This window comes from Armigeres subalbatus, chromosome 2, assembly GCF_024139115.2.
Source record: "Armigeres subalbatus isolate Guangzhou_Male chromosome 2, GZ_Asu_2, whole genome shotgun sequence".
Taxonomy (NCBI): domain Eukaryota; kingdom Metazoa; phylum Arthropoda; class Insecta; order Diptera; family Culicidae; genus Armigeres; species Armigeres subalbatus.
The window spans coordinates 437,780,084-437,794,929 of NC_085140.1; the positions used below are offsets into that span (position 1 = coordinate 437,780,084).

A 14,846-nucleotide genomic window follows, 5' to 3' on the forward strand; every position below is an offset into this window, starting at 1 on the left:
TTTAAATAATGATTCTTTTTAAAATTTTCTGAACTGCGTCAAATATGGTGCCTCCACGGTACCATGCGGTGGTATTTTTTGTGTAAAAGAGAGAAAATAGGAGGAAAAATTCGTAAAAAAAATGAGATAAGAAATACTTTCCGGTGGAAATAGACGGGGTAGCCAGAGACCAAGATGAATAATGCAATCTGCTACCACCACATGAAGATTTAGCAGTTTTAAAAATATGCGTATTTTGTCCCTAGATCTAAAAATATATTGGAAATCAGTAAATTTTAAATTGTCGTCCCTATTCAATCAGAGAATGGATATTTTCTTTCTTTTGAAAATTTCACTCTTTGCCACTAGATTTTCGACATTGGATTACTTCATCCGATATCGCTATTTTATTTGTATTAGGTACCTCCCTGTTTTAATGCTATGTGACATTAAACTGTGTTCGTTTAACAATTGGTTCAATACTTGGTATGTTGCCGAATAAACGCCTCCAGAATCGGGAGCGGATTACACTTAGTATATCTAGTCTATTCACAATCAAACATTCCTCAACAATGCCGTTCCAAGGGTGACACTATGTACAATTTCCAAACAATTCCATACATACATACAAATGCAAGCAAGTCTCGTAAAATCAGTTTCGTCCGCAACGATGTACGGTTTAGCCTACCGAATGGTCCACCTGCATAGGTTCCATCGATGCCGGTTCCTGTTCAAAATCCGACAAGACGTCTTCTGCCGTACGATGCGAATAGTCATGACTGTCAATCACCGTCGTTTCTTCATCATCTGTCACAGATTGGGGCAGCCTCACTTCCGGAGTTGACGACTTTTCTCGCTCAGCGTTATTGTTGTCCGTTTGCGGGTGCTCGTCAGGAGGAACTTCCGATGGTTGCTCAACAGATTCCTCCGCCGGTGGATCTGTTTCATTCATGACATCCTCGTCCACTTCTTCCATATCGTCCTCCGACGTAGGCAACTGATCATCTTGCAGAATTATTTCCTCCTGAACCGGTTCTGGAACTTCGTCAACAGCTTCGTGTAGCATGGGAGAATCCTGTGGTTGGTCGGCAGGAATTTCTACTGGGGATTGTACTGTCTGCTCAGATGTACTTGGGGTGCTTGGTCTGACTGGTTCTGGGCAGCTTTCCTTGGAAGGTTCGGTGAATCTTCCTACATTAGTTTCACTTGGAAGGTCCAATTGCTCTTGATCTGCTGGCTCTGTCATTGACTCTTCTTGTTCTTCATTTTCTTCGAGTGTTGAATTCACAGAATTTGCGGTATCCGGCCGTTTCAACTCGTTGATGCTTTTATTAGTAGTAGTCTGAAGAAATATAAGAGCAATAGAAACACAATCAGTAAATCTCCTAATGATTCACAACCTCTAATTTATTATTAATTTTGATTTATTTTATTATTTATGTTATACATAAATTATTATGATGAGTGTTTTGTGGATCTATATTTTTTAATACGCGAAATTATTATAGAAGAAAAAATAAAATAGCGGTAGAAAATTGGTCGTCAAATACAAAATTACATATAAGAATAAGTTCGTGTTTCACACATTAAAATAAATCTCTTGGATGTCTTGAGGTCATGACCGATATTTAAAACAAATTGAAGTAATATCCATTGCATAGTATACCTCGTTCCCACCAAAAACCATACTCACATTATCCTGATTAATTAGTTTGCACTTCAACCGCAAGTGCCGATCCAAATTGCCTTGCCTGGAGAATCGCTGCGAGCAATGCTGACAAACGATCGCAGCGGCGTCTCGTTTCACCGAACATCGCTGAAGGTGCTTCCGTATCAGACTCTCCGTGTCGAATTTGAGCTTACAGTACTCGCAGGGAAAGCTAGGATACTTCTTGTTACTACTCGCTAGTTTGCTCATCGGCTTTTTGCTTTCGATCAGCGAAGATTTTGCTCTGGCGACGTTGGACTTTAGAGGTTTGTGCAGTTTTCGCTGTTTTAGAGGAATGTTCTCCATTTCGTCATCTGGGCTCTTCGAATGATTGGATTTTTCCCTTTTGATCTTTTTCTTCTTTTTGACTAACTCTTCATTTTTGACTTTTTTCAACTTAAGGGGTTTCTCAGACTTTATGGGTTTAGCCAGTTTTTGTGGCTTTTCTAACTTATGCGATTTTTCCGTCTTATCCGGTTTTTCTATTTTTTCCAATTTGACATCTTCGGGTTGTTTCTGGAATGCACAATTTCCGTTACTGTACTGTCGATGTAAAAAATAAGGCCGATACGAATATTTAATAAAAATTATGCCCTAATGGTCTCAGAATATGATTAAGGGGGAAAATAAAAATAAAAAAATATAATAAAACACCTCTAAATTGTAAAAGAATGTTTTGAAAATCCTCAAAATTTCTTGAAAGTTTTATTGTTGCCTCTCAAATTACCATTTTTGACCATAAAAATCATAATCATTTTTAATATTTGTATCGGCTTAATAAAAAATACGTTTTGATTTCACTGTGAAGAACTAAAGAACTAGATATAATAAGAAGAAATATCAATTATCACAGTACTTACAAGTGATTTGCAGTAGGCCTTCTGATGCTTCTTCAGGTTCCCCCGGTTGGAGATCATCGATCCGCAGAACTGACACTTGACCTGTTTGTGCTGCTTCCGGACGGTACAGATCCGTTGATGCTCTATCAGGGAATCCCGAGCGGAAAAACCCTTCCGGCAGTACCCACAGTTGTAGCTGACTTCATTGTTGTTGAAGCATCGCTTCTCGGCGTGTTTCTGTCGGTCGGAGTCCCGGATGCGTTGGCGACAGTGTGTACAGAACTCCCGTTTCACAATGCTCGTTGGGGTTTCCTGCTGAAATTCGAGAACCTTTCTACTTGTGTTGTGCTTCACTGGAGTCTTCGTCTTCACTAGTGCTATCTGCTTCGGTGTGAGTTTGGCCAGCCTTCGTTGCTTTCGTTCCGGTTCCATGCTAATGGTCTTCACTGGCTCTTTTGTACTATTTTTCTGTTTCTGAAAAAGTTTTAAAAATACATATACTAAAGATGTACTTTTCATATGAATTTTGTATTGAACCTACCTTCTGTACAAGATCACACCGATGTTTTAGCAGGAGATTACGAGTCACGAATGCTTTCGGACAATGAGGACACTGATGATCGGCGTTTACTCGACCCAGCACGCACCGACCATTATGATGAAGGAAACGGGTTTTCTTGCTGACACTCTGCTGACAGTAGACGCATTTGGTTAACTGTTCCACAATGACAACAGGCCGCTGGTTCACCTGTGCTATTGGATCCTTAACGATGGCACTTTTATCGTCCAGCGAAGAAGATGATGGTGCGGGTAGTGGTAGCGGTACACTTGTAGTCACATTCTTAGCGGAAAGTCTCTCGGTACGTCTGCGGATCCACACTAAACACTGCTTTTGGAGGTGCCTGTTGAGGGCACTTTTCTTCAGGAATTTTCTGTTACAATACTGACATACAATGTTCCAGATTCCAGTGGTTTGTGGACGTTTGGGTTTTGACTTTTGATCGGAAGTAGCTGGCTTTGCGTTAAGCACTGGGGGGACTACGACTTGTGGAGCCTTGGTTCTAGCCGGTTCCGGAGTCTCACTGGGAACGGAAGAGGTGTCATATGGAGACGAAGATTGTTCGGCAGCTGGGATATTTATTCCCTTCGCTTCGCACACCTGGCGATACACGCGACAGCTGTTTCGCAAATGGCTTGGTATGCCTTTGCTACTGGAGAATGTCTGATGGCAATATGCGCACTTTGGTCGTGATGATGATTTGTTCTTCGGTTCCAGGCACTTGCCATTCCGATGCTTGTAGGGTTTCTTCATTTTCTTCTTGCAATGCTGGCAACGTTGCTGCTGACTTGGGTTGCTGCCCACTGCTGGCGCGCTTGTGCTGGCCAGCAGCGAAGCCTCTGGTATTACGCTAACAGAAAAGCGACCCCAGTCGCCGGTTTCCGAGTATCGGGGGGCTGATCCGGTCATGCTTGATGAGATTTCCTAGAAAATGGTTGATTCAAAAGGTGCACTGATAAAGATTTGTCATGGTCTGTGAAGCATAGGGCACTACAGAAGGGTTCGTTGCTTGGAGCTGCATTGAAGTCTTTCATCCCAATCGCCAATCAAGCTTTATGGGAAAATTTTCCCATTATTCTTACCAGTGTGTTCTCCCGATATCCGTATGTCCTCCGTATTTCTTGAATTCCGTAGAAGTTTGATATAATTTCCATTCATGATGACAGTGTGAAAATAAATTTCCCTATGCTTGCAAAAAAGTTCTTCATGCCATCCGTAATTTAACGAAATGATCGATTCTATACACTAGTTTTGCTTCAACCAAATTAATAATTAGAGGGAGATCCTTTAGTGCCGGACACACAAGCCCTTTGACAAAAAAAAACTCCCTAATCATTCGGATTAAGTTTACTGATACCATACAAAATATGATTAATGATGATTCATTCGAACCATATTTGGTCGGGGTTCAGCCAAACCACACCAAGCGGCTGTTTGACTGGTATTTTGTTCGTAAAAAGAAAATGGAAATCATTTAATAACAATTCATACGTACATTTGTTGAAGGATATTCACTATAATGAGGTTGAGAATTATTCGATACTATTTGTGATAAATTAAATCAATTAAAAAGCAAAATGGGTAGTTTTCTGTTGGCGCTTGGTGCGATTTGGAAAAACCCCGTCCATTTGAGTATTGGAACACGGTTTTAGACGATGTAATTTGATGATTAATTTTGGTGGAAAATTTCAAAATTCAGAAAAGTGTCCCCTAGGCCCTAGTACCGGACACTATTGCAGCATGTTCAAATATGACCAAGCTCGTATTACATGAGTAAAGACATTATTTAGAAAAGTAATATTCTTCACTTGCTTAGAGTTGTAAGATATTAAAATGCGTTAGTAGTATTTTTTTTACACTCCAGATCGATTTCAAGGCGGCATACGATAGTATAAACCGCGTAGATCTGGCTGCTTTTTTTGCCTAGCGGTGTTGATGCCTTTCTCGTGCAAAAAAAAACTAAAAAATATGACTGAGTGTTTTTTAGCGTGTTTTGCGCATAAAAAATAGTATTTTGGCCATAACTTTTGATCCCATAGTCCAATTTTCAAAAGCAAACAATGGGACAGGATTCTCAGTTGAAGGGAACTTGTTACGAGTAATGCGGCCAATGCTAAGTTCCAAAAAGTGTGTCTACAAAATTTTGTACACATACACACACACATACATACATACACACAAACAGACATCACCTCAATTCGTCGAGCTGTGTTGATTGGTATATAACACTATGGGTCTCCGAGCCTTTTTTTTTTTAAAGTTTGGTTTTGGAGTGATCATATAGCCTTTAGGTATACTTAGCATACGAGAAAGGCAAAAAGAATAACTGTGTAATTTGTGATAAAAAAAATTAAGGAAGTGTATAAATGAGTGAAGCCCCAGTTTGATATCCCATGACTTATGCAGCAGATTAAGGTTTGTTTTCTTGATTGCAATAAAGAACTCTTCCTTACAAGAGTTTATTTTTTAAGTATAATTTACTGTTATCCTTTTCATCTTTTAATATATAGGGGAACTGTTCCATTTTCCATCTTAGTGCCGGACTAGTCGATTCAAATACGGGACACTGAAGACGACCTTACTGTTAAGCGGTGGAATTAAGGTCACTCCTGACGGAATCCAGTTTTCGGGGTACTCGCGTTTTCAAGGGCACACCATTCGATACGGAAGCAGCGCACGGCTGTCATTTTTATTTTTTCACGCATGCTGAGACGCAGCAAAGATGAAAAATGAAAATTACAGTTGTGCGTTGCTTCCGTATCGAATGGTGTGCCCTTGAAAACGCGAGTACTTTGAAGGTTGGATTCCGTCAGAAGTGACCTTAAAAGGAATTTTACAAGCTCGTTTTATGACAAGTAAATACATTCCACTAAAAGCATAAAATAATTTTCGTATACAATTATCATGTTTAGTTCTTATCCAGAGAACCATTTGAGCACCTCCGAAATTTGTAATGATGTGCGACGAGAAGATATATAGATTGCCATTTGTTTTTCAATAATCAACCCGTTCCTCCTGTTCAGACATTGGAATGCAATCGCTCTTTCCGGTTATTTTTTTGTGTTGTTGAATTTAACCATTTTAGAAATTTGACAAAATCTACATTACTGATATGCTCTTTAACTCGAATCAGCATATCTGTAATCTAAATATATGTCGCGAGAAATGTCGATTTCGACTTTTTTTAGCGCAAAACGACCGTGTAATTTAAATAAAAGGTATCAAAAATTTTCATTACATTCAAAACGCTTCACTCTTAAGGTGACAATAAAATCGCTTAGAATGTTTTGTAATATTTAAATAGGGGAAAATACGGCTTTGGCAGGTTTTGTTCTATTATTGGCAAGGGGGTTTTTGTCGACCAAATTTTATGAAATTTGGCCACAATATTCTTCGATATGCTAAGAATGTTTAGGCCAAATTTGAGCATAATCAGTCATAAAAAAAACCCCTGACAATGATAGAACAAAACCTGCCAAAGCCGTCATTCCCCCTACGTTTATACTAAAAATATGCTCAAAAAATGGACCTAACAGTATCCTATTTACATTTTATTTGGCTAAATGTTTAACCTCATAACTTATGTTACCCCAGAAATCATCTTTTATTATACAACATGTTTATTGTAGACTTATGTGAAACGGTGTTCTGAATATTTTTTTTTAATTTCGAGAGCTTGCTCCAGTGTAGTACTACGTTAGCGAAGAAAGCACGCGGGTCGTACACAACATATATAAATAAATTTAATAAAAAAAATTCACCCACATATATTTACATACGCTATACTTTCATAATCCTACTCCTACCTATGATGGTCGTACCGGAGTTGCCGGAGCAAAACCGAATGTAATGTAATAAGTATACCAGTTCGCCAATCGCTAGTCCCCCTGAGGCCTGAAGCACATCTTCCTCGATTGCACACAGCCAGCGTGTGCGGGGTTTACCCCGGAGCCGACGTCCTCTTCCAGTTCCTTTGCTAAACATCACTTTTGCTGCTCTCTCTTCCGGCACACGCACTACATATCCAGCCCATTGCATTCTGCCGCATTGTAGCAGCCTGCCGATATCTGCATTTTTGTACAGTTGGTGCAACTCGTGCAATTCATGCTTATTTGCCGAACAGTTCTGCTGTTGAGATTTCGGTGAAATTTTACAAAAACCTGCGATTTATTTTAAGTGTGTACGTTGTTTAAATCTAGCATAAGGTAAAAAAAAATTAAAATGCTTACAATCAAGACAATAAAGCCATTTCGCTTGGCTAGGGCATATTGACCCTTTCCCTATAAGTTATAATCAATGCAAGTGTGTTGAAAATAAGTTGTGTTTTGACGGAGATAATCGAGATAACAGAACAGGCACGGAAAATATGGAACTGTTGTAAGTAAAATTGTTATATTGTTATCGATTTATAGGGCTTCAATTATTTTTTCATCGCTATGGTTAGTTTCTTTTCTTTTTTTTTTCGTTCCAGAGGGCGAGTAATGGCGCTTGAACCTAGGCTTGTATGTACACTGGTGGACATATAAGCCATTGTCATGTTTCCATATTGATCTGCATGAATTCATACGAATACTTTTGTTAATCAGTGTATAGTCCAGGGCACTAGGCTAAAAACTGTGCCCCATCTCAAGACGTTGAGGACCCGCGACACCAAGGAATGACTATATTAATCATCTTAGCTAAGTCACTCCCAACGATTAAACAACCATCACCTAATAATGCTAACGGAACGGTTGGTACGAGATGTCCCTGTTCTATGGCTTACATGTGAAATCAAGTTGAGAATTTGTTTTCACTGTTATATTTAACAACGCTGCACAGTAGCCCTGGCCGCTTTTATGTTTGAAATACAATTACGATGTTCTTACAATGTTAAGTCTATCACTTTCCAGGATTCTTTCACGTACTGGGTGTGTATGTGCAGACTAGCATGTCCGAGATAAGTGAAATTCAATAGTCTGCTGAACCGGTTAACCAGGTAACATAAAAGTGTTCATAGCATCAATAACGTTTTCATACGTTACTTCAAATTCATTATTACATATAATTAATAAAAATCTTCGCATGGCAGCTGCCGCGTCGAAGTCGAATGCCGCGGCTTAATATTGGGCGGCTACAAGACGGAAGATAGCCCAAGAATACGCGCAGCAGCTGGAAGTGGCATTACCAATGGAAGAGCAGCTAGGCGCAACATCTCTTGAAGATGGCTGGAGAGATATTCGATCCGCCATTAATAGCACCGCAACTGCTGCACTTGGCACGGTGCCCCCGGATCTGAGAAACGACTGGTATGACGGCATGTGAGCAGTTAGTAGAAGAGAAGAATGCAGCATGGGCGAGATTGCTGCAACACCGCACGAGGGCGAACGAGGCACGATATAAACGGGCGCGGAACAGACAAAACTCGATTTTCCGGAGGAAAAAGCGCCAGCAGGAAGATCGAGACCGTGAAGAGACGGAGCAACTGTACCGCGCTAATAACACACGAAAGTTGTATGAGAAGTTAAACCGTTCACGTAAGGGCCACGTGCCACATCCTGATATGTGTAAGGACATAAACGGGAACCTTCTTACGAACGAGCGTGAGGTGATCCAAAGGTGGAGGCAGCACTATGAAGAACACCTGAATGGCGATGTGGCAGACGAAGATGGCGGTATAGTGATGGACCTGGGAGAACGCGCGCAGGACATATTTTTACCGGCTTCGGATCTCCAGGAAATCCAGGAGGAGATTGGCCGGCTGAAGAACAACAAAGCCCCTGGGGTCGACCAACTACCAGGAGAGCTATTTAAACACGGTGGTGAGGCACTAGCTAGAGCGCTGCACTGGGTCATTACCAAGATTTGGGAGGAGGAAGTTTAGCCGCAGGAGTGTATGGAAGGTGTCGTGTGTCCCATACAAAAAGGGTGATAAGCTGGAATGTAGCAACTACCGCGCAATCACATTGCTGAACGCCCCCTACAAGGTACTCTCCCAAATTTTATGCCGTCGACTAGCACCAATTGCAAGGAAGTTCGTGGGGCAGTACCAGGCGGGTTTTATGGGCAAACGCTCTATCACGGACCAGGTGTTCGCCATTCGCCAAGTACTGCAGAAATGCCGCGAATACAACGTGCCCACACATCATCTATTCATCGACTTCAAAGCCGCATATGATACAATCGATCGGGACCAGCTATGGCAGCTAATGCACGAACACGGGTTTCCGGTGGATTTTTCGGTGGTGTTCGCATACCCTACATCTTGCTTAGTGTCCCACACTTTGCAAGTGTCTCGATCCATTTTCGAAGCCAGCTGATTTATCAGCATCCCTCCCCCCAAGCCGTCAACTTCCAGTCCCAAATTTTACAGGTCTTGGACGTTTTTTACGCAACTGTCTACTAGCTTCCGGAGTTCAATCGAACTGTTCTTCGTGATTCTCGGAAGTGAAAAGATAGCGTCTATATGTTTATCGATTATCAACCGCTTATCTTCAAATCTGTCCGTGAGAATAGCCCCAAGCTGCATCATTATTAATCATGTCCTGATCGATAAATTCAGCTGCTTTCCCGACAAGCGCGTTCTGAAGATGATACAATTAGATAGCAGGACTTTCCGTTGCGTATCGTGCCATGACGTTTTGGAACATGGACTTGAAAGAATACCATGCCGTCGAATGTAGGTATTTACGCTTACACGCCAACGGGTCGGCGACCTTCGAGTCGCGTGTGTTTGGGGGAACTTTTTAAGGTGTGTATGTAGCGGAATGGCCGGCAAGGCGCCGATAATTTCCCGCCTCTTTCTTTCCGGGCAGGCAGCAGACGCCGTGGGATACACTGCTACACAACCATCCACTCGAACAAAACAGTGGGATAATTAGGCTAAGTTAAACAATAAAATGGTAAAAAAAAGTATATTTTACTTCACCTTACCCTCCCCTCGGATATGTGATGTTGATGCTATAGGTGGGCTTACAGCATTAGCACTGAGATGGTAACCAAAGACATATCCTGTCGTGGTGGTATCCCATGTTGACTATTTTTATTTGGTGCCGCGTCACATATCTGGCATTGACGCATTGATTTTACGCATGTGCCTGTGATCCAACGGACATCGTGTCTTGGAGCCTTGAATGATAGTGCAGTCAGGCAGAGGCCTTTTTCATCAGTGATAATGATGTGAGAACTCTCCCTTCCGACAATACTTTTCTGATGCGTTCCCTATGACAATGAGTCGTAAGCTATCGGTACACTGTTTGTCATAATGACAAATATTTGTCAAGTCAGCCTGATATCCATGTCGATTTCTAATCGGTTGGGAATCGACTGCTGGATACACTGAGTAGAAGTTTTTACAAAACTAGGAACGTTGCGCCAATCTTGTTTTGTTATGTATCACTTCGAAGAGCCATAATAAAAAATACCACACATTATAATGATGGTATATGAACAATCTTATGACGGCATTATTTTCGATTCATAGATGGTGTGCCAATACACGTACGAACGCATATACAGCAATGACTGCTAGTTGTGTTTCTACGGAAACTCCAACCATGTTCATCTAGAGAACATTTGAAGTAAACGTCCTAATTCTAGTATGAAAGATGATTAAAATAAATTTTATTCCATCGTTCTGTGAAAATCAAAGTGAGTAAATAGAATAAGGTACAGTGGGGCAAGTGGGTAAAGGAAATCGTATATTTCATATTCATCAAGTCATAAAAGTTGAATATAATATTGAAATTGATCATATTTATAACATAACGAATCATCTATTCAATCTTGATATGCCTGCGAACAAGATCTTTGAAACATACTTTTAGGATACAAAATATTTGGAAAACAAAAAAATCGGTTTCAATTTTTCACTTGCCCCACATGTGGGGTAATTTGGTTTCTGATTTAGTATTACCACGTATCACCGTAATAACCCACCGTAATAACCAAAAGCCTTCGAATTGAATATCATTTGTTTATATACGCTTAATAGAAATTATTTTTTTTGGAAAAATAGAGAAATGCATTCAGTGTCGGAAAATTTTCACTTGCCCCACCCATGGTAAAAAACAGGCAAAGCAATAATTTTTTTTTTCAAGATTTTTGATGTTCATATCAATATTTTTGTGGCTGGAATTCAAAACAACAAAGAAAACCAACTTATCAATGCACTAATTGAATGTGTTATGGAAACCAACATAAAAAAATATTTGTATTTATTGACACGCAAAACAACTTGTGCAAAAGATAAACTTGAAAGGTTAATAAATTTTTACTCTCGCATGTTGAAATGGTTCATTATTTCATGTTTCACTTATTCAACGCGTTAATTTGAATAGCCTTGTATGATTGTGAAATGAAATTGAATAATTCTGTACTTCATCTGTGAAATACTTGCGTTTTTTTCACTTACCCCATCTACCCACTTACCCCACTGTACCTTACTAATATTATTTGCTACCTTTTTTTTTTTTTTCAAATTTCGTATGCCTGCGATGTCTAATTGGCGAGACCCAGCGATTTCCCATACTAGAAAAAAAAATTACTTTAAATGTAGTGGCGACATCTCTTAAAAATAACACCTTTGCTGACTTGTTTTTAAAACTTTACTGCCGTGAATCGCAAGTCAGTCCCATCTGTATATGGGATTCATATACAGATGGGACTGACTTGCGATCCACGACAGTTTATAGATAATCACAGTTCATTGATAATAATTGCTATTCCTTTACACAAGTCGCTTCGCGTTTAATCTGCCCGCATGGTTAACGGACTGCCAATGTGATAGTATGGATGCCGATCAGATCTCGCTCATTTCGAATTATAACAATTACTGCTAGAATTAGTCAAGTTGTAGGATTAAGCTAGAAGATGGAAATGTATAAAGTCAATTTCCAGTACTAGCGATTGCTATAACATGGGAAATGTATGGAAATATTTTATAATTTAATTACGAGGGATGAAACTGGCTGATCCCAAGATCTCCTACGTATGAGGCAGAAGTGGTAGCCATAAGGCCACCAAGCTCTTTACTGTTTTGCGACACACCTAAGCTGCCCTCATTCGCATATCAGTCCCATACCGTTTTTTTCACATACTGAGATAAATTATAATAAATAATAATAATAATAAATTCCAATCATTTAGTCTAAGTTACTGCAACTAGCGCTCTAACTCCGTTATTAGTTGAATTCTAATAACGAACCATTAGGCGAAGTTGTAGAAAAACCTTCGCACTAGAAGTCCACCATACAACATATTTTGAAATTCAGCTTCTGGAATGTGTTATTGACAAACTACTAAATGATCGAACGCAAATTACTGAATGATCGTTAACATCCTTGGAGATAATAAATAGCCATTGAAGATCCAAATCGCATCTTCCTTATAAAACTTTAAAAAAATTAATAAATTTAAACATTATCGGATCTTGTTCAAATTTTGCTGAACTGTTCATCATTCTAATGATTATTGTGTTTGCTTGGTTTTGTGCAATCAGGTCATGTAAATTCCTCATGGGAATGTTATGCGAATATTTCCAATATGGGACGCACATGACTTGCTCATGGACACACAAAATCGCAATTTTTATTATTTTCTAAAAAAAAATATTATTCTAAAAATGAACACTATTCATTGGGTTAACTCAAAAGTGATGAAAAATCAAATGGGACTGTTATGCGTGTGGGGGAAGTAAATATTTGCGGTAAACTCAAATTTTGCTTTGGAGAGTTTTCGAAAGAATTACCATTTAAATTCCCATTGACTACACTTCTATAAAGTGAACCGTTGTTGGTAACCTAGATTCTAGGGCCTATAACAAGAGCGTATATATTTTTAAACAATCGTGTATCTGAACGGGGTACCTACAATCATTCAGCAATTATTAGTTATCACTAGTTGCAAAAAAAATTATAGTTGTGGGCTTTGTGGCCGTGTGGTTAGCGACGTCAATCGTCTAGACGCATGTGCTGTGGAGTGTAGATTCGATTCCCGCCCAGTAAGGAGCAAACTTTTCTTATAACGAAAAGTTCTCCACTGGTCCACTGGGTGTTGTGAAAATGTTCTGTCCGTTGTCTCATGCTAGATGTTAAGTGTTCAATCTGTGCGACCTCTGGCCGAAGATGGTGATTAATTATTACGCCTTTCGTTCATCTGGTAACTGTAGATCTCCATCCAGTTTTTGATAATACATTATTATAATAGTGCTAAAAAACTCACAAAACTTTTCCATTCATTTATCAATACATTTGTTCATCAAGCTGATGTCTTTCTCGTATACGTCTTATAAAATAATTATTTTATCATAGAATGTAGAATAATAGAATTGAATAGAATAAAAGAATGAACCCTTTTCAAGTTAGGCGTTGATACAAAAAAAGGAAAAAAATGACTTATTTATAAAGTAGCACCTTTTGTCTAGCAACTGAGTTTTATTCAAAAAATTCTTCAGTTTCATAAAAAGTAATGAGAAAAACACATAAGAGAAATCAAAGTAGCTGTTTTCGTCAATGATGCGATCAATAAATCCAAAAATACACATTCCAGCTCCTAATACATCAGCCGAAAGCTGAGAAAAAGTTCATTTAATTATCGTACAATGTTCTGTGAAATTGTTCTGTAACATACCAACTGCCCTTTTTGCAATTCTGAGCTCAATCGAGCAATCAGAACCAATTTCCAGATCGAATGAGTGACGGAGGTGTATTTTCCTAAATATTTTGGCTGAAATCCCCATACAAACTTCAAATCAAATGCGCCAGCTTATGCAACAAGCGATTAAGCTGAAATTTTGAGAAATTGATTTTCTCACTAAAAGACACAATCCTGGCTGGCCCGGTGGTATTCGACAATTTTTTTTCACCCCATACTAAGCTGGGCCAGTCTAATACATACAGAGGACAGAGGCATCACCTGAATTCGTCGAATATAATATAACACTGTTTGTTTCGGAGTGAACATATACAATATATATAATATTATAATATATTGTACATGAAAGGCAAACATTGTATATTTTACCATTTTATGTTGCTCATAAGTATTAGATTTTATTAATTTACGGTAACCTATTCTTAAAATAACAATATCTAGACAAAATATAAAATTACGAAATTACATCCACAAAACTTCAAGCATTCATATTCATGAATAATCACAAATGACGTTGAGAATAAATTATTGAAAAGGGACATTATGTAGCATATGGATCTTGTGATGCATTAGCTTGATTTTCTTTCTATTAATTGGGTCGCTCGAAAGGACTGAAAATAGACTCAACATTGAAAGCCTCGCTAGCAGTGGTCTCTGTCACTTCCATCGAAGAGGCGTGACTACTAGAGCTTGCACCAGTGCTGTGCTTCTGGATATTATACTTGAGATTTTTGGGTCGATTTCGGTGCTTGGACGTCGTCATTTTGGACAGAACTCTCTGCTTGCTATTCTTCATAATTCGTTTGAAAAAGTTCTCACATTCCATCTCGTTAAAGCTGCTATCGGCAAGCATGATTAAATTCAAGAACAGTGCTCGGAATCGCTTATAGAATTTCAACGCGACTTTTCCGGTTTCCATCTCGAGGAAAGGTTCCTGATTGCCGTTGTCTGTGGACGTTGATGTTCGCGAATTTCCGGTCCACGAGCATTGCACAAGGAAGGGGCGTGTTATAAAGTGGTCTATAAGTTTATAGCAACAATCAATTCCATTGGCCCTGCCGCTGTTGCCGCAGATGAAACTGAGTCTGGCTACGTACTGCTGCATGCTGGCATCATCCTTCAGCAGTTC

General features: G+C 39.3%; 1 protein-coding gene across 2 annotated transcripts in view; it reads right to left on the reverse strand.

The window, feature by feature from the left end:
• Nucleotides 1-345: 345 nt before the first annotated feature.
• LOC134213625 (zinc finger protein Xfin-like) overlaps nucleotides 346-14,846 on the reverse strand; it is a 54,517-nt gene continuing 40,016 nt past the window's right edge. Inside the window, exons 3-6 of one of the 2 annotated variants that reach the window (XM_062692855.1) lie at nucleotides 3,068-4,009; nucleotides 2,548-3,000; nucleotides 1,673-2,230; nucleotides 346-1,321 (exon numbers count right to left, since the gene is read on the reverse strand). In XM_062692855.1, the coding sequence (XP_062548839.1) occupies nucleotides 659-1,321; nucleotides 1,673-2,230; nucleotides 2,548-3,000; nucleotides 3,068-4,009 (2,616 nt within the window). In that variant the 3' untranslated portion in view covers nucleotides 346-658. The remainder of the gene's footprint in view (nucleotides 1,322-1,672; nucleotides 2,231-2,547; nucleotides 3,001-3,067; nucleotides 4,010-14,846) is intronic. The other variant, XM_062692856.1, reaches the window with a different exon arrangement.